The following is a 21,114-nucleotide window of genomic DNA, read 5'->3' on the forward strand; positions in this document are numbered from 1 at the left end:
TTGAGGGAGTGATTGGCTGTTTATCAATCCGAAGAACGCTGAGAACGCAAGTACATTCTTTTGAAGAACCTTCTTGCAAGCGTCCTTACAAGAATTGTCTTGCAAGGACGCAAGGACGGAGAATGAATTGAGATGGTTAGGGTTTTCCTGGACTCGCAGCATTATGATAACACTGACTAACTACAAAGAGTAGATAACAAAGCTAAAAAATGGTCCGTCTACCTGTAATTTTACGTTTTCTGTAGCCCTTGCTAACTTACAGTACCTGGTGTCTGCACTGCACTGAGATGCTAGTTAGGTTATCGACAAGTCGGAGCAAATTTACAAATTAGCCGTTTCATCAATAAAATAAGAACATTTTCAGCGACTGAACTGCTTATTTCTCGTCACATTTTAATTCAGATGCTGATTTACACGAACCGTTTAGCTGAAATATGAAAAGTAAAAAATTACAGTTGTGAGGTTTGTTTGCCTCGCTTGACATCTTGCAATGACTTCTGGGAAATCAGAAGCGTTCTCTCTGGTCAAGTCACCACCCGATGCAACCTCGATAAAAGGGGCGGATCAAGAAAATTTCCGGGTATTTTTTGCGTTCTTGGTGACTTGTGTTCTTTGGATTGGAACCGTACTTGGGCAATAAAAGATGACGTCAAACTAGTTCGCAAGAACACAAGAACAGAAAAAAACGTGGATTGATAAACAGCCAATGTGACCGTGCACCGTGTGTGCACCGTTGAACATGGGGGCGTGGCCAAAGCGTAGTTCAGCACATACTTGACATTTTCTCAGGGATTTAGTTCTTTATTTCATGTCTATTCATGGTTGTGCTTATTTGAAAGAAATGCAGTCTTGCAGGGCAAAATAGCGTTTGAAAGTTGCAATTCCACAAAATAGTTTTTAATATTTTTTAAACTTGCCACGAGTGAAGCTCATCTCGAGCGCCAAATGTGCTAGGACCGCCCCTCCATATGCGAGTGTCAACGCCAGACCCCCACCCCTTGGCTTGAAGCAACGGCCCCGGTGGATGTAGGTGGTATTGTATGTTCGGTTAGGTTTCCGACTCTTCCGGTCGTTTTTATTCTATTAACTCCATTCAACATTTACAAAACTATCTCCCTCAATAATTTTGGGTTGATTCTCAAACCTGGCTCATACTACTAGCTTTTTCATAGAATAATTTTTCCCGATTTTTGCTAAGTTTGAAACCAATCCGAAATGGGTAAACTAGCAACCCATTTATTTGCTTAGTCAATGAAAGTTGCCTGCAAATGTGCTCGCGGACACTAAGAGGGCACGAGCACAAAAGTTCACATTGGCCGATAGCCGATTTACATGAGCTCTCAGAATAGGGAAAAAAAGAGCCACTGTTTAAAGCTAGACAGGAAGACACGGAAGTGGAAAGATGGCCGAGTCCAGTCTTGCGCTCTCGCTTGCCTCACTGCGCCACTGAGCACTTTTCATAGAAATGAATGGGGACGCCATCTTGGAAGACAAAAGTAGCTTACTCTAGTTATATTAACTCTATGGTTGTGATGCGGAGTGCCTCCAATATGGCGACTTCCGGTCTGATGATGCATCGTGAACGAAAACAAATTCTCAAACCCCCAATCACAATTAGCTTATTATTGTAAATGTTTAGTTTACAAACAAAATACTTTGTATATTCTGTGTATGTACAGATAATACTACATTGAATGCATTGTTGTAGGCCTATGAATAAAACTGTATTTTACTTAAAAGTACTCCTCTACAGTAACAAGTATCCAAGTGCTCTAGGAACATCTCGAGGCAACAATTTTGCCGTGAAAATGTCGACAGGTGCTAAGAAAAATGTTTTTTGATGTTTGTGTCCATAGTAACGGATAACGATACGATTATGACAGCTTCCGTGGTGTGCACACCTGATATGATAGAGCTAGTTTAACACAGCAAGCTAGCAATTAGGTCTCCTTTTGGGCGAAACACATTGTAGACGTACGTATTTTACAACTATAATAATAACTATATTAGAGTAGGTCGGTTTGATCAATAGTCCACTTCTTAGATTATGCTTAAATTTTCGCTGCTAACAATCTAGTATGCTACTACTGTAAGTGCTAGCTTTGCTTGCTAACCCCCACCTGCGTGCTGGTCCTTCTCCTTTCAGGCTCTCAGCATTACTTTCAGCCTGTCCTATGGCCTCTTCACAGAGACAGATTGCAGTTTCACGCTTCATTCCCAAAGAAACCAGGTGTCAGTCATTTTCATTGCATTAACGCTTGGTTGTTAAATTACCCGTTTTGCTTGAGGATGGACTCTAAACGAGAGAAAGACCAAGGTAAGTTAGCTTGTTGCTAGCAACTGCATAAGTAGGTTACTGTTCGAACAAGGTTGTTGAACTATTGTTAGCTGCTTTGCTAACAGAAACTACCGACAGCTTTACGTAGAAATATATTTTTTACTCCACCACTGCAATTACATTAACTTGACAGGGCTAGATAAAGTTCCGTTTAATCCCAAATGTCACAGGTTTTGTATCAAAACGCTTACCATCCAGTCAAACAAAATAATTAATCGCCACGGCTCCTGATCAGCTCGATAAATCGCTTGCTAGTTGCTGCCCAGACTGTAGCCGCACTTGTTGATGAATGTCACTAACTGTATTCTACAGTAACGTAAAGTTTGTCAAAATCGACACAGCTATCATACAACGAGAATAAAACACGTTAACCGTCACCTCGAATGCATACATAAATGTGAATACCTCACAGCGCTTTTAAGAACAGGGCACAGTCACACAGAACTCGCAAACTAGCAAATGTGTTTTATCATCACCACGTAGCTGAGAGAGTCCTTTGGAATTGTTTACAATTATTTGGGCATAGTCTACGATTCAAAGACATGACTGTCAACTTTTTTCTCCTCAATCCTTTGTAAGAAAAAGAGACAAAATCCTTACCCCATTGCTGCAATAATGACTCATGAATCTGGAAGCTGGACAGTATAAGAATAGACAGGTACATTTGTGCTTTGCTCCAACGTGGTCTTCTCTCATTCCCTCAGATACAGACTTCACTAAGATAACTTCTGTGCTGCTTAAGTCTCGGACGGGAGAATTTGATTTAGAGTCCATCCTGTTTCTGAAGCTCAGAGGTCTTGGTAAGATGCAGTGATTATAAAAGCTTTCAAGTTTGCATGTAGTTTTTCCACCCTGTAAATTAAATGTGTTTATTACACAGGAATATGTGATCTTGGATGTATTGGAGAATGTACTAATTTGGAGAGACTGGACCTTTCTGGCAATAACATCACAAAACTGGTTCCTCTCTCATCCCTTCGACTTCTTATTGTACTCAATGTCTCTGCCAACAGAATTTCTAATTTGGGTGAGAATTCCAATCTATTGGGAAATGTATTTATTTTTCTGGATAAAAAAATGAACATTATATAACCTTTTATTTAGTTAGTGAGGCGCTGACGAAATACATAAAGCTATGCCTGACTCATTTCAGAAGCCATCTCCAGCTGTGACAGTTTACAGAGCCTAAATGTGGCTGGAAATCTAATATCTAGGTAATGGGATCCGTGTCAGTCCTGTTGCACTTCTCTGTCAGGTATATCTAGTGTTGTCACAGTACCAAAATTGCAGTAGTCGGTTAGCCTGGCTGCCAGCCCAATTTAGCCCCGCCCACAACAATTTTTTGGGGTCGGGAAGTTGGGTCTGGAGAACCCGGTTGGGGAAAAATACTACGTCCAAACAGGAGCTGTTTGGACCAATCAAATTGTCAGGGCGGGCTTTATACGATGATGGACAGATGATCATCAGAATCAGAAGGGATTTTATTTGCCAAGAATGTTTGCACAAACAAGGAATTTACTTTGGCAGGAAGGTGCACACATTAAACATATAGGAATCTTGAAACTTAAATATGTGGTCTAACTATACAAAAGGGGAAACATCTAGCTAATACTAGGGGGATTTAGAATATAAAATATAAGTAGCCATAATTACAATATAACCTAAAAATACAGACAGTAACGTAATCAACCACGTCACTAAATAGCGCTTGAGTTGAATTCGTTTTCAACAAACATGGCTACTGCTGGAGAGTAGCCTGACGCTGTCATACTCATAATTCTAGTCAAAATATGAGTCTGAGAACTCTCCGTTGGGCTTTGACTACGGGGCGTGTTTCAAACGAGCCTGGAAAACAAATGCCTCTTCGCTCAATTGGATAGATCTACAACCAATCAGAGCAACAGAGTATGTGACTTATGTTAAGCGCCGCATAGTTGTTGTCAACAGAACTAAACTGAGAGGCAGCTAAATCTTTACTGACTAAACTGCAAGCAGACTTGAAGTATGCTTGAAGAATGAATACAAACGATCTTTGCCGGTGTTGTAAAATGTATTTAAGAGTAGGGGGAGTACTTGTTCACACGGTCAACCTTTTTGAGCGAAACAATAAAGGGCAATGCATATACAAACAAATTCTCCGTTTAGGTTTACAACTCCACAAAAGAAAAGGAGAAACCACAATGGCCACTGGGTTTTCATTGTGTCCCATCTTCTTCGCGACCATCGGGGCCAGCTGATAAATAAAACTTTTACCGAATCCCGTAGGAAGGACGGCAAAAACATATTTTCCATCGACAAATGCCTTGATTGCGTCTCTCTGTTCCTCTTTCAAAATTTAATGCGCTGTCGATGTCTTCTAAAACAGACTCGATGGCAGAATCATAACATCCCAGATCTCCAGCGGTAGCCATGTTTGTTCAAATCAAATTCAACTTAAGCGCTCTTTTGTGTCGTGGGTGATTACGTTACTGTTGATCATCTGTCCATCATCGTATAAAGCCCGCCCTGGCAATGTCATTGGTTCGCCCAGATTCTGGTTTTCTGTAGTTGGTCCCCAATACGAGACCCTCCAGACCCAACTTCCCGACCAAATTTGTTTTGGGGTGGGGAGAAGTTGGGCTGGCAGCCAGGCTAGCTGGAGAGCTGAGATGTTATGATTCTGCCATCCAGTCTGTTTCAGGGTGCTTTCACACCTGACATGTCTAATCCGTTTCAATCGGACCATGGTCCGTTTTTTCTGAAAGTCCGGTTCGTTTGGATAGGTGAGAACACGCATTCGAACTCTGGTACGGACCAAACAACCGAACCATGGTCCCCCTAAAAAGACAGGACTCGGTCCGGTTCCAGGTGAACCATGGTTCGGTTCACTTTAGGTGTGAACGTAATCGGACATATTATTGACCTATTCCAGGAAGTAAACCAAATTGTAGTGCATTGTGGGTTGAAAAAGGATGTTGACACTTGACAAAGGCAGCTGTGCCACTCATTAGCAGCAAAATCAGTTAAGGGAAAACGTGGGTAACTGATTAAGTGAAAGCTCTTCTGCAAATATGGGCTGATGATCATATTGCAGAGATACTTGAGGAGACACATAAGAATAGCGAGGTATTTAAATTATTTAGTGATACAGGCCTACTGAAATAAAGGGTTATTTTTGCACAATGGACCAATGTCATTTGAAACTTAGGCAGCAATACATAAGTGTGTGATATTCTATGGAAAAGTGGTAGCTTGTCGGACGAAAAAAACTTTCCCATGGTTTGATGACCTGGATATAATCCTGAGAAAAAGACCAACGAGCAACCCAAAAAACGTGGTCATAACAATTAAAGATAGTAATGCAATCTCAATACGCTGCTGTTGCTCCATTGTTGTTTCGTGACAAGGAAGTGATTTTCCCTCAATCATTTTCTGTCCAATAGATTAACAACCGGTGTGACCGCGTGTCATTGTTTTTTACCAACGTCATTGTATTTCTACGAACCTTGGTTCGCTTAAAACAGGACCTAATGAAAACTAACCGGACCTAATGAAAAATGCAACAAAGTAGCAACTCATCCACTGATTCGGACCAAGCAAACGGACTAATAGGACTAATAGCACCCTTAGAAGACATCGACAGCGCATTCATTTTTGAAAGAGGAACAGAGAAACACGATCAAGGCATTTGTCATCCTTCCTATGGGATTCGGTAAAAGTTAACTGCGTTGCTCTGATTGGTTGTAGGTCTATCCAATTGAGCGAAGAGGCATTTGTTTTACGAGTTCGGTTGAAACACGCCCCATAATCACAGCCCAACGGAGGTTTCTCAGACTCATATTCGGACCTGAAAATTATGAGTATGACAACGTCAGGCTAGTATTCGGTACCAATACCAGTGAAAAAATACCAAAGCAAAAATAAATAAGTAATAGGTTACTGAACAACTCTCATTTGTTGACAGTAACAGTCACCTACAATATCTAAGGCTGTAGCCTACTTATGACAACAGAACATTAATACAATCACAATGCATGTAGGCTTAAAGGCAAAACATTTGTGTGTATAGACATTAAGCAAACTCAGCAGATGACTTGGAGATCATTTGTAGAGCTCAAATATATAAATCTTGACTTATACATACATTTTAGAAAGTAGAAAGAGTGGATTCAACACGCTTCATTAAGCTCTTTAAATTATGGTCGCGCTACAAGCACAAAACATATATGGGTAGATTACATGATTTTTCTGTAATCAAGTGTGAATGTTTATTTAGATGCATTTTTCCACTTAAACAACACATGGTAGTGAAGCATATTATGGTTCTTTGTTTTAAACTTACGATTTTGTATGAAATATCTGTTATGTTTTGATTATGATATTTTAAGGTGAATACGCAAAATGTCCTGCGGTGTGACCGTAACATAAGTGAAGCATTAAACTTACATATGAACAAAATAAACCAGAAATATCTGGAGCAGCTAATAACTGCCTTGGCATTATATTGTATATATTTACATTATTACTATTAGGTTTTAATATGCGCAAAACTAGTAAATTAGTATTTACAGCAAAATAACTTTAGTAACACTAATGCTGTCCTGTGGCGTGACATGGAAAATCAGATTTTTAAAACGGCAGTTACATGGACAACTATAGGGGTCCTTAGTCAACCCCCCCCTACCAGGAAGCCCCCCAGATGTTGGAATGTACAGTGAAGGTTAAAAGGTGAGCGTTTACCTCTGATTCATTTCATAAATTTCACTGTTTCTGTCAGACAATGTATGTGTCATTTTTTGAGAGTCCTGTAGTGTGACAGCTGTAGTTCCAAATTTGTAAAAAAAAAAAAAAAAAAAAAAGTTTAATTAAACATATTAAGGTTAAAATGGTGTAATCATTCAGTTAGCATAATAGCTAAGGTCAGTCTTGTATAGCAATGACTCAAAATGGCCACAACGATGAAAATGTCCTGTGGTGTGACGGCCCTCTCCTGTGGTGTGATGGCCCTGTCCTGTGGTGTGACTACTCTGTCCTGTGGTGTGACATAAATAAGTTTGATGTCTTGTTTGGTCTTTATCTGTTATTCTTTAAATGTTATATATATCAGGTATTTGAGTCAATGTGACATAATCATTTATTGTATGTGGAATGTTAATAATCACATTAAAGGTTTTTTTGTCGATTTTTATAGCATGAGCAAATAATGAGCAAAGGACTAGGCAGTACCGGGAAAGGTTAAACCAGGATGAAGCCAGGCGTGAGGAGATCCTTAGGGAGAGAAGAAGAAAGTAAATAAGCTGATAATAGGGAAAGGGAGTTGAGGCTTTCTTTAAAATGTACACTTTGTGTAGAAACTGTGCTACAACTGTCTCTGCTTTATCAACAGATATCAAGAAAATAAAGCTAAGGGAGAAATTCCACCAAGAAATATAAGTTGCCTCCCAAAACAAAAAAATGAAAAGTGTTGTGAAGAACGGAGGCAGACAAAGGCAAAGAACAGGAAGAAAAGGAAGGATCTGGCAGCTATTTTAGACATGACTCCCCCATCACCTGAAGGATCTCCTGTGCATGGTTCTCCTTCTCTATCTCCCATTCCAAGTCCTCCAATTCTGTCAACAATCAGCCATAACCTTCCCTTAGCCCATCCACCAAGCAATATGCGGAAGAAAACAGTGTGTCAAGCCAAATTGAGAGCCAAAGTCAAGAAGCTGGAAAAAGAGAACATGACGCTTAAAGGGGCAATTGACTGGGTTTTTTGGGTATTGCACACTGTTCCTTAAGGTCTCCGAATAGGGTATGTAACATTGGTTGGGTTGAAAATGGCCCGGGTGCTGTTCTATGCCCTCTGACAAATCCTCTGAAATGTTCCCGGGAAAAAACCCTCTCCTTTTATGGTATGCTCATTAATATTTAGATAAGCTGCGCGCTGATTGGTTGGTTATCAACGAGTGAAGCTGGGAGCAAAAACGCAACACGGCCAACAGCAGCACTCGCTGAAACACCAAAGTTGGAGACTTGAAATAAAAACGCGCAAATAAATCTATTGTGTCTACACAACGCTGTTTTCAACAGATTTACTATATATCATTTGAAATGATAACATAACTTGTTTCCACTTCTGTTGTTGAAGCAAACTGGATTGATTTAGGTGGGTAGAACGTTAGGCTACAGCTTAGCAACCAAACCATATCGTGATTCTACTCGGCTTCAGTTAGCTAGCTAGGCTAGCTCTAGATATCTTGCTGTAAAATAACATGACAAAGATCTGGACAAACATGCATCGTGAATTGTAGATTTTCATTACACAGGTTATTTATTTGAATGAAACACAGTCAGGAACATGAATCAACGTTAGCCCCATTGCCAATAAACTAGGCTAAATTATCACACATTCTACCTATGCTCTTGCGTTAACTAGCAAGCTAAACTTGTTTAGTACAGTCTAGGTGTTACTAGTAACAGTTACTAGCAATGCTAACGTATCCTGTATCTATAACCTGCCTTTCTCTAGTTCTTTCAAATAGATTATCTAGACAGGCGTTAGCAATAAGCCAGACTGCTGTTCGTTTTCTGGCTATTTTTTCGGAAGCTTCCCTTCTAATGCCTACTACAGCTAGTCTAGCTTGAGTCATTTGATGTGTGTAGAAACGTATTTAGCATTCTACCTGGTATGCTATATACAGGAAACGTCAGCATTGCTAATAACTGTTAGCACAACATCATACTGTCCTTATAGCTTGCGGTTGCAATGAGCATACGGTCGGAACAGCACCTCTTTCCAGGTTCAGCTTCCTAACAAATCCTGCTTGAAATTGTCCAAGGTTGTCAAAACTGTCTTGGGTGAAATGTTCAGAGCAAATGAATGATTGAGTGTCAAACTTCGCCGGGATCTTCTCATAGACAACAGCAGCCATGCCTGTTGAATGTTTGGCTCCTTGGGAAGACTGAGTGTTAGCCTTCCCTGTACAGCCTGGAACACAGCATTTACGACCGTGGTCCATTTTCAATATCCTTGTTAAAATTCAAAACGTCCTTCTTTGTAATTCCTTATAAGTAGCCTACACAGAGCAGCGCGCAGCTAAACTAGTATCAGAGATAGACGCTACCTGGGGCTGGTCTGGATGTAAATTCTGGGGCGTGACAAAGATACAGACCAGAGCCAATAAGAGGGCGATCACCGGTCCTACGTAGGACCGGTAGCTTTGTTGAAAAGCTAGCGTTTTACAGCCAAATTTTTTCTTTTTGAGATTTGAATAGGAAAGAGGTGTCATTGGACTTTGATATTCACGGTATGTTCAGTTTACCCACCGAACTGTCGTTATTCAACTATGACAAGGTAAAATCGGTTTTGCAGTCAATTGCCCCATTAAATCAGAGCTGGATGGCATAAGAAAAATGAACCGCAAAATGAGGGTCCAAAAGCATCGCTGGGGCAAAAGTAAGGAATCTGCCTGTCAATCCAGCACCAGACGAGCAAAGAAAAAGCTTGCTACAGAAAAATAAAGATGAAAACAGTAGGCTCTTGGCGGGAAAAAAGGATACAGTAGGGCGGAAAAATAAAATGCAGCGGCGTGTTATGACCAGCACATTATTGGAGCTCCACACCAAATTCAGCCAGGAATGCACCTTGGTGCATCAGATATCATACCGTCAGTTTGTGAGGTACAGGCCCAAGCACATCACAGAGGCCAAACCCACAGACAGGAATACAAAACGGCCACTCAGAGCTTTGCAACCATATCAAAGTCTCTGAGGCACGATGAGCGTGCTGTGTGGGCTCACTTACAGCCGGTCATTGAGGACCTCCAGATCCAGCATGGCTCACTATTTGAGTCACTCCATGTAATCAGCGATGGTCCTGTGACGCAGTACCGCAATAAGACCAACCGTTTCCTGATGAGCACTGTGCCATTTACCTGGGGGTTTCAGAGTGTAACATGGAATTACAGTGAAAGAAGTCACGGGAAAGGGGCTCCTGATGGAGTCGTAGCTTGTGTGAAGCGGATGGCAGACCAGGTTGTGCTAAGGGGACATGATCTACAAACTGCTGAGGCACTGTTTGACTTCTTGTCCAGCAAAGATGAGATGAAAATCCAAATTAAATGGATAGAGGAAAAGGACATTGCAGAATTTGACACACTGCTCCCTCCTGTCCTACCAGCTGTGAAGGGTATACTGGGCACACAACAGATTTTCACTACGACACCGGGAGAAATATTTCACAGGGAAGTCAGTTGCTTCTGCAACTATCCCAAAGTGTGTGACTGCTTTACCGTAAAACAAGTTACAATGACCACTGACAGTCCAGGTCAAGAGGTGAGCACAGTCCCTCCCAAGATGAAGATGATGAAGGTGACCAAGACGTGTTGGAGGTGGGAAAGTTCATCATTGTCAAATATGATGAGAAGCGATATGTGGGCCTTATCTCAGATATTCAGGGAGAGGACATACAGGTGAATTGTATGGTTCAACGTGGACAGAAGAATACTTTCCAGTGGCCTGACAAAGATGATCGCATCTATTAGTCTCGTACCAACATAATTGGGGGGATATGTGAGCCTGAGCCCAGTGGTAGAGTGGCAAAATTGGACCAACTCGATTGTTCAACTCATGTTCAACACATAGCTTTTTCTAACATGATTTCAATGACATTCTACTGAGAAGCAAGATATGTTTTGTCTTCTTCTTTTTGACGACTGATGCCTCTAATATGTTGATTATTCAGTATGTCTTGTTGTTGACAGATGTTAAGTCAAACATGCAAATGGATTTGTTTGTTACAAAAGTACTTAATACATTTTACCAATAAAGTTCATACAATGTCTCATCTATTCCTGTGGTGTGACGGCACGTCCTGTGGTGCGACATCACTTCAAATACAATTAAATTACTTTTCCGAATCTCAACTAACTTTTATTATGATGTACATATGAAATTATTGCATAATTTAACTATCAAAAAGAAAAGAAAGCAGACATTTTATATTAGTTTTTTTTTCTTTCATTTTATAGAATATTTCCACTAGAGTGAGTGATAAAAGATGGCACAAGTGAATGATCAAAAAAAAAACAGCTGTGAAAAATAATCATATGCAGAATTTTAATGAACATTCTGAAAGAATACTTCTTAAACTTTAAACATACCTAAGCTGTACTTGAAATCAATAATAGTAAAATATTTAAATTTTTTCATAGTGACATGTCACACCGCAGGACAAATTATGGCTGAAGCTATAAGAAGAAAGCTTCAAAAATAATGAAATTATACAAAAAATCTATGGAACCCTAACAGTTAAAAAAAAAATCAGCATTTGAACATTATAATTTCGTACAACTGTAATCCTCATTAGAACTTTATTAAAAAAATACTGTTTCACCCTTATTTGTCAACTACGCATATATACGTTATATATATCCTACATCAAAAACTCCAAAACACAAATTTCCACAAGCTATGTAATCTAAAAGCCTCTGAAAAAATATATTAACTCCTCTGGTGCACTCTCTTTTCATATGCCCCAGCATTAGGTATTGCATTTGCAGTAGGCTATGCTGCAAACCATAAAGGACATGCATGGTGATGTTTGCAAATTGGTTGCTGGTGATCAACGATGTTCTCATTGTCATCTGCCTTACACCTAAAGTATTTCCATATGTGGCTCTTCCAGCTTTCTTGTCGGCAACTTTTTGTGGAGCCCCTGTAGTCCAGGTAAAGTAGCATTTTACAACCGACTAATAGTAAAATAATTTATTCCAGCATAAATCATTTCTAAGAGGTGTCCAGGGGCCCGTTTGTCGTAACGGTTGAAGCCAAGTTAATCAATTGTCCTTTAGCCCGTTAACATTAGCAAGCTAATTGAGAACCGCAAATATCGGTTTGTCAACGGCTGATCCGCATCCAAATCATGTGGTCAATTTCAATCAGGCTAAACTCATCAGGGCAAGTGCACGTGCACGTCCTACTTCAAAAGGCAAGACATAAAAAGGAATCGATATGACGTTTCCCACAGTGAAACATAAAAAGCACAGGCACAACAGATAAGACAAGACATTTCTTAAAACATAGCGTTACATATTCACATACAGCAGCATAAGCTCATAAGGCATTAAAATTGCTGCGGTGTGTGATATTTGCTATGTACGGCCCGAGAAGGTCTTGCAAATAAATGAGTCCTTGTCGGCTGAATCGATATCGCTCAAACAAGAACTCATCCGTGTGAAATAAAGGATCTTGGCTATTGCGAAGAACTCTATTGGTATGGAAAGCTAATCGAACTAGAATATATCTCTCAAAAAGGCTACACTTAGGTTAGCCTGCTCTGGAGCAGGTTAGTGCTTATTGATATGTTACTATGGTGATTTATCGTTGCTTCCACGAACCAAAAAGAGGGGCGTTTTTTATCTTAGCCTGAAAATTAGCTTGCTAAACCGCTTAGCGAGCTACGACGAATACCCGCCAGAACAACATACTAAAAGTCCTAAGAAATCCTAGTTGAAGAAATATGTAAAATTCTCAACAAAATGTAAAAGGCAACATTACACCCCAATGGGGCAAATTCTTTTCTTTACTCTTATCAAAATAAAACTTTGCACAATGAAACTACCCATGAAAAGTAAGATTTTTTTTATTACAAGTTTCTTTTGAAATTAATTTGGATATGCACATGAGCTCCACACTTATTGAATATGGCCTAATTTGCATAGGCAGAAACACCATTCATATAAATACATTGGCCCAATCTTCATCCAATCATCCTACTGCCGATGGGTGATGGCAATGCTGCTTTTAGACTGGCCTCTAACCTGAACTGCCTGGCTTGGTAGTACGTGCCAGGGGTATAACCCCTATATATAGCCTGCTAGGCTGGGACGAGCCCACTTGCTGCACTCCGGGCGTCTTCTGTGTTAGCCTTCCTAGCCTTATTGTACCCTTAGACAGTAACAATAATGGTAATTTTTGCACTGTTTCTTATGTTTTCATTTGCTTTTCGTGGGTCGTTTTTGTCGAGCTGTGGTGGTGCATGGACACGCCCCCCATACACCTTTGGGTCCTTCCAGGTCAGTGACCTGCACCTTGTCATTGGCTGTTGATAAGTTGACCCAACTCCAGTGCTGCCCTGCTGCTTGCCAGGAAAAATCATGTATCTCTTCTTCCTTTGATGTGTATATCTGTCTTGCAAGACAGTTTTATATACACAAAATCTTCTTTACTGACCTAGTAAATTCCAATATTGATGACAAGGAGTCAACTTCCAATATAAAACGAAAATGTTTCATCCTTCTTCTTTTATTATCAGGCAAACTTTCAACCTAACCCAGGCCCCTTTCTGAAGAATATGAGTTCCCCTAATGACTTCAGAGCTAGATCAGGCTAGGACATCTTACATCTGAATGTCCGAAGCCTGCTGCCTAAAATAGATTTAATTAAGATCTGGGTACAGACAACTGAAATTGATATTTCTTGTGTTGTCCGAAACTTGGTTAAATAAATCAGTCTCAGGTCAGGATATCTTTATGAATGGTTACAATATATTCCGCTGTGATCGTCCCAGGAACGGTGGAGGTGTAGCCATTTATATAAAAAATAAGTTTCATGCTACTCTTCTCTCCTCCGTGTCCATTAGTATACAGTTTGGCATTGAAACTTGAATTTCAAAAGGAACGGTCCCTTACAGAGTTTGTCATACTGGGGGATCTAAACCTTGACTGGTTGTCATCAGCCTCAGATGGCTTGAAATCTATCTGTGATTCATTAAATCTAAGCCAATTAATGGATAGCCCAACTCGGCCTAACATTAAATACCCTTCAAGATCATCGCTTCTTGATCTTATAACAACAAATGCCCCCCACAGGTATGCTGGTGTTTTCGGGAAAGATCTGAGTGACCACTGTGCCATTGCAGTGGTCTGAAATGCTAAACCACAAATCTTACTTAAAAGAGATTTTAAACGTTTTCATGAGCAGGCATTTTTGCATGATTTATCCGATTTTGAGTGGGAACGTATCTACCTCCTTGATGATGTTGGCTTGGAATCTTTTTAATTCAGAATTCTTGAAGTTAATTAATAAACTACGTAAATTTAGGGTAAAAGGACGAAACAATCGATGGTAACCTCCTCAAAGAAAGAGATTTAGCCTGGGCCAGGGCACGAAAAACAAAAACTGAGGCTGATTGGATCACTTTCTGTCAGCTCCGCAACAAATCTACCTCCTTAATTAAAAAGGTTAAAAATCCTGGAAAGTAAATTCCATGTTTTGCTTCTAAGTACATTTTATGCGTGTGAAATGAGTTCCTGAAAGCATGTGCAAAACGCTAAAACTTTTTCGCACTGAAATGTGGAGTTAGACCGAAGAACAGTTTCTCTTCCGTTTTCAGATCAGGTTTTAATGGGCGGAACCAAAAAACTCCCCATCTACGTCATTCCTCCCCATCTACGTCAGATCACTGAATGACTCCTCCTGCTGTACTGTTATTGTAGCTTACATCAGCTAGCTAGCTAGCTTCAGGATGTCTCCCACCACCCACAACTGCATCTTCCCTGGATGCAAGAAATCCAGCTGGGCTGCAACTCCTTTAAGTTCCCTATTGATAATGAAAGGAAAAATAGGTGGATAGATTTTGTGAAGAGCCACGTTCATGGAAAGCTTCGGATAAACTCAAACAGCCGCCTCTGCACTGACCATTTCACGGAGGACAGTTTTAACATGGACCAGAGCCAGATGGGGTTCACCAACAGACGGCTTCTCATGCAGCGCGGAGCCGTACCGATCATCGCCCCCCCGGCCGTTCATCCTCCGGTCGCACCTGGACCATCCACCGCCGCCAGCAGTTCATCACTCAGTTCTGTGTGCTTGTTATACTTATACTAGATAACTTTTCCAAAGGTATCTCTGCTATGAGTTAGTGCAAACCGCTAACTTGATATTAGGCTTCTCGGTGTAGAATGATGGTATTTTGGTGAAATGGTAGGCTTGCTAATGTGCTAGAAGTACCCAGTTGGAGATCTCACTGTCTGTGCTGTCTCTGGTGTAAATGTCAACTCCTGTGTTACAGCTCAGGGGAACATTTCATTTATATGCATCTGTATGTTTCACTCATTGAACGAATATATTGTAATTCTATACTGTTTTGTTCGGCTTGACGTAGCGTCCATTATCTGGGTCGAAGGTGGCTTACTTGAGAGAGGCGGCGCCTTCCAGCGAGGGGGCCGAGCTTCAGCTCCTTCAGCAGACACGCCCCCCCAGTCTCGAACAGAGAGAACAGAGAAGACTGCTGATTTTCTTACGATTTCAAAGCCTAATTTAACATATTTGTTGCAGTTTTTTCCCCCATTCGAATTTGGATGGGTAGTTAATAGGGCTGTCCCCACTCAGTCGCCTACTCGGTTTTCTGGTCGATATGCTCTTGGTCGACTAAGATTTTTTTTAGTCGAGCTGCCGTATGGCAGTGTGAGATCTGATTCCCGCTTGTGTCATCATCGCTCAATTAACTAAATGTTCTACAGAAATTGTAGATTATATTATTTAAGACAAATAAAGCAACTCAAAAAATATATAATTTAAAAGAAAAGGTGTTACTGTTTTCCCTTTCGTTAATCTGCGCTTTGTTATGGTTTGGTATTTTGCACACGGCACGAGCACAATTGAAAGAAATCTGTGGTATGGCAGCATTTCATTAAAGTACATTTACAAAGTACCGGGTGACTCGAAAAACTTTGAATGCAAACTCTGCCAACAACGGTTTACTTTTCATAGTTCAACGTCGAATATGATGTAGCCTACCACCTGAAAAACGTAAGTTGGCCTAGCCCTACTTCGCTCAAGCTAACGCGCTGGGTTGAAAAATGAATATGCCTATTATAAGAATCACATCCAAATCGAATGACATTATCTTCTCCGGCCAAGACAACAACATCTTTCTCTGTTGCACTGTTCCCCACTCAGCTTCTACGTAAGTTAGCATGCTGCAAGTTTTCAGGCAGTGATAAGCGCGCTCTGATGTTTTGCCTGTTAAACAAATAATAGTTTGTAATAGATACTAAAGTTTGTAATAGATACTAAATACCATCGGCATTCGGTTACAACAGGACTGATGATACAAGTCTTATTATTAGTAGGCTATTAGCGGCTGAATCTGCAATGTCCAGCAGCCATTGGATCGGGAAAATGTTTGTACTTTTTCTTTTCTGAAAAAAAGTGTTTCAAATTTCGATGAGTCGATTTTCAGACGTTTTAGTCGAGTCTTGGTCGACCAAAGAAAATCTTAGTCGGGGACAGCCCTAGTAGTTAATAAGGCCGAATCCCAATACTCCCTCTTACCCCTTCCCCCTTCCCCGTAATTCACCCCTAGCCCTTGGCCCTCGAAAGTAAGGGGTAAGGGCTACATAGCCCTAGGAAATGGGACGTCACTTGGTTACAGGTACGTCGTGAAGCACGTATCGATATCTCCAAAGCAAGTAGTGTTATGCACTGATATTAAACGAAATTCGCTGCTAACGGAGTTTACTTAAAACTGCAGACATGCTAGTCAGAGAAATGCGGTGTTGTGCAATTCAACACTGTAGCATTAGCGTACCAAACTAGAGATTTTTAGAAACGTTTCGATTTGGAAAATGGTTGCAAATATATATGTTCAGGACTGTGTATAACACAAAACAAGACTGTCATAATTTTTTATCAATTGATTAAGCCAAAAATATTACATTTATCGGACTCCCTGGATGATCTGGCCGCCATTGTTGCCGGTCGCGCAGGACTCACAGTCTTAGGTTTCAAGTAAGCTCCCGATATTACTTGGTTTTAAGGGGTGTATACCCCTTAGTCTTAGCCCTACCCCTAGCTCCAAAAGAGTATTGGGACACCACTAGCTCTCACGGGAACGTGTAAAACTAAGGGGAAGGGGTAAGGGGGAGTATTGGGATTCAGCCTTACACACCACACACCGTGTGGTGAACTTAAAAAATGATCCCAGGAAGTTTTGGAATGTTGTGAGCAGAGCCAGGTTAAGGTCATCTGCCCCCCCCCCCCCCCACCACGCAAAATATTTTACAATTAATATATATTATATATATTATATATTATTACTATGAATTTGATCAATATATATTAGAGAGAGGGATTGGTAATTAAATTATGACAGACAAAAATATCAGTATGTGATACATTGTAATCAGTGGCGGCTGCTGGTCTTTCAAAGAGGGGAGCTCATTTTCGGCCTACATCCTAAAAATGTTTTATTTATTTGGCTAGTTCACTGTCTAGTTCACCCCTACGACAAGCCTAGCCTACTGAATGAACGAACAATCTAACAAAGCAATATTAATCAAGGAGGAAATGTGGAAATTAGGTTAAACTGAAACAAGGAACGTGGTCTAAATTGTATGAAATCCTATGATGAAAATTGGTTAGCAATTTCGCCAATCAAATACCAAGAAATAGGTTGCTGCTGTTTGTCTTTCAACAACAGTTGCAAAATCCACGATGGGACTGAGCTTGAATAGCTTCGGTGACTGTGTAGTACAAAATTACTGTCAATCAAAAGGAGATGCTGTCTTTCGACAGACCCTCCAATCATCACGCGGAAGCCCAGCGTCCAGGCCAGCCTACTTTTCCATTCACCCCTAGAGACGCTGAGGTGGGACATAATCTGAGCATTCATCCAATGACTGTATAGTTTTGAAGCACTGAAAAAAAGTGTTCAAAGCAGCCCTATTGAAGTCCATGGAAGCTGAGCTTCAACAGGGAAATGCACTGTGACGCTACGGGAATGTATGAGAAGGAAATCAGTCAGTCGACCTGCTAATATATGTAGCTGATTCAGAAAGAATTTGTCTTCGATATGAACGTGTTCTACCGCATTTAAAATGTTTACACAATAGTAAATATTTGACCATTAAAAAAAAATATGGCAGGGGAAGCTGAGCTTCTCTTGCAGTCTTAAAGAAATCGCCACTGATTGTAATACATTGGAACATGCATCCCTAGCCAGCCACGATGTCAAATACATTGGAACATGCATTCTAGCGTGCACACACACAGCCCAGCGAACACATATTTATAAACAACTCGATTGAACAATTTAATTATCAGGCTGTGGCCTTCTACTGAAAAGAACATAGGCTAGATCAGTGGTTCTCAACCCTGTCCTCAGGGACCCCCTGTCCTGCATGTTTTAGATGTTTCCCTGCTCCAACACACCTGATTCAAATTCATGTTCGTTACCAGGCTTCTACAGAGCTAGATAACGATCCTTTTGTTTGAATCAGGTGTGTGGGTGTGAGGACAGGGTTGAGAACCACTGGGCTAGATAATCAGTGTGGGACTAGTTTAAGTCCATTCGTCTACTTTTTTTGAAGGCAAAGTCACAAATCAAATTGTTGAAGTCAATTTGGCGAAGCAGGTCAAACTCGTTTGACACCACCTTCATGCAAAGCCATTGTTGTCTTGCATGCTTTGATACCGGCAACGACACGTGACGCTAAGAGAACGTGGACTTCACTACGGGTGGGTAAATGCATAAAAAAATAATATTTTTTAGTTGTAGTTTTTGTTTTTGTGCCGTGCCGTCACGTGTCGTTGCCGACTGGCCGGGGCCCGGGGCAGCAGCCCCTCCTGCCCATTGCACAAACGCGGCCCTGGGTGTGAGATCTGGTTCTGGAGCTACATCCTCTACTGAATTACTAAACTTTTTGGCCAAAGACTTTGTGCCAAAACATTGACGCATGATAGCCATCGAACAGCCGTATGTAATAACAAGCTCTGATGTTCCGCTCCCATTTCCTTGCATAAAATCGAAAATAGACGGCTTTTCAGTGGGCATGCCTTGATGAAATTAACTTATCTGCTGCTCTGTCCAGTAGCCTACATCCCGGTTCTTTCGGAAGCGTCTTTGCTACCAATGCCTCTCTAGTTAAAAACACATTCTGTGTTTGATGTAATGCAAGTTATGGAGTTTCACAGTTCATGCGAGGGCGCATGGCGCACCCACAATTTTTTTGGGCCTTTACTTGAGCGTAAAATAGTTTTTTGAGCTTTATGGAAAATAAACAGCCATTTTTGAATTGGTAAAACGTTGTCTAGTAAAGATTGTCTTTTTGTTTCTTTTTTTCAGCCCCCTGGTTTTCGATCGTTATATAGTCTCTACTAACTAGCTTTCGATCTCAGTGTCACTGTCATGTGTGAGCGAGACAAAGGGGGGGCAGGGCAAGGGCTGCACTGACGTTCATTTGGAATAGACCAACCGGCCTTGGAGAAAGTGGGGCCGGCCAACCGTGTCGCTCAATCTTCTGCCGACAATTTATTAGTAGTTAAAAAATATATAAGGCAAGTGGCCCTCCTGCCCCAAAGTGTCTAGGCCCACCGGGAATACTCCCGGTGCTCCTGATGGCCAGTCCGCTACTGGTTGAAGGACTTTTACGAAGCACCCCTGCTCTCACCAGACAGCACCCCAGGGTGCCGCGGCACCCCGGTTGGGAAACTGGCCTACGCTCATTAAAATATACTGAGCAGCTCGAGTGGAGTAGCTAATGTTAACCGCGGAAAATTAGTCTTACTGCAGAAAACAGTGGCAGCGATAGCCATGGCGAGGGAGCAACTTCCAATGAAGAAATTATTGATAAAAAGGGTCGTCATCTTCAGTTATTTGGAAATTGTTTGGCTTTCTGAAATCCAACAAGGAGCAGAGCAATGTTCGGTGCAAATTGGTGTCGTAAACAAACAGGTGGCTACCAAGTCTGGTATTACGACAAACTGCAAATGGTCTTCTTGGTCCGCAAACGGTTTTGCGGATTTCTTATAACGTCTCTGGACCAATAAGAACAGCATATTGGTCGAATTATGATACTAATATATAAGAAACCTTTTTTACCACCTGAAGCTAAATCACTCATTGGAACATGCAAAAAGTGTTAGTTTGCGCCGAGGTATTGATAGGTAGGCTATTGATAAAAAGCAAGGTTTTAAAAAGCTTAATTTACTTGACCCCAGGTATGTGCTCCCTGGCCGCAAACATTTCTCTCACACCGCTCTGCCAAAACTTTATGCCAAGTGTAGGGAAAAAGTTGAGGAGGAGGCTTATTTAGCTACTACTACAGATCTGTGGTCTATCGTTTAATCATCGTTATCGAATGTAAATATAAATATCTATATCGATAATTTTTTACCCATATCGCCCAGTCCTACATATAGCGTTAGTTGACTTACTTGTCCGAGGTTTGTAGCTGGACCAAGGAGTACTGATCCAGAATTTAATTTCAGACGGTCAGCAAGGCCACCTTTGTATTGGTTCAAGTTAACTTTGTGTCGGCGCATTTCCAGCGAAAAATAAAATGTTGGTTGTGCAGAGGGTCGGATGAAGGAATTAAAAAAAGACTTCTGTTTGCATTTGTATATCCAAGCACTGAGCAACTGTTATGCTTCGTTCGTTTGCTCGCCATGATGTCTCTCCAGGAAAAAATGATATCGCACTCGCCCTTGCACGGTGGTAGCTCAGTGTCTCAGGGGGGGGCCAGATGATTTGGGCGGGCAAAGCAGAGAGAGGACAGGTAACCTTGCTCCTTACAACGTCACAAGGAGGAGATTTTGAGAGCAAACAGAGCAATTGAGCCTTCATTTTCTCAAAGGCGGAGAAGAACACCCAGGGCTTGGTTTACGCCTATCGAAAATTCTAGCCACTGGGGGACCAAAGGCAGGCTAGGGGAACTCATATTAATGTTAAATGACCTCCTAAAGTGAATGTCATTTGACCTTTAAGCGTGGAAGTCCCTAACTAGCATCACATCAGGCACAGAATTTGCATG

General features: G+C 41.1%; 1 protein-coding gene across 4 annotated transcripts in view; it reads left to right on the plus strand.

Annotated features, from left to right (window-relative positions):
- The first annotated feature begins 1,874 nt into the window (after window positions 1–1,874).
- Window positions 1,875–21,114, plus strand: part of lrrc61 (leucine rich repeat containing 61) — a 35,267-nt gene continuing 16,027 nt past the window's right edge. For 2 of the 4 annotated variants that reach the window (XM_047033202.1, XM_047033204.1), the window contains exons 1-5: window positions 1,875–1,974; window positions 2,147–2,317; window positions 3,043–3,138; window positions 3,219–3,365; window positions 3,492–3,552. In XM_047033202.1, coding sequence (XP_046889158.1) covers window positions 2,290–2,317; window positions 3,043–3,138; window positions 3,219–3,365; window positions 3,492–3,552 — 332 coding nt within the window. In that variant the 5' untranslated portion in view covers window positions 1,875–1,974; window positions 2,147–2,289. The remainder of the gene's footprint in view (window positions 1,975–2,146; window positions 2,318–3,042; window positions 3,139–3,218; window positions 3,366–3,491; window positions 3,553–21,114) is intronic. The other 2 variants (XM_047033203.1, XM_047033205.1) reach the window with 2 other exon arrangements.

Source organism: Hypomesus transpacificus, chromosome 14, assembly GCF_021917145.1.
Source record: "Hypomesus transpacificus isolate Combined female chromosome 14, fHypTra1, whole genome shotgun sequence".
In the NCBI taxonomy this organism is placed as follows: domain Eukaryota; kingdom Metazoa; phylum Chordata; class Actinopteri; order Osmeriformes; family Osmeridae; genus Hypomesus; species Hypomesus transpacificus.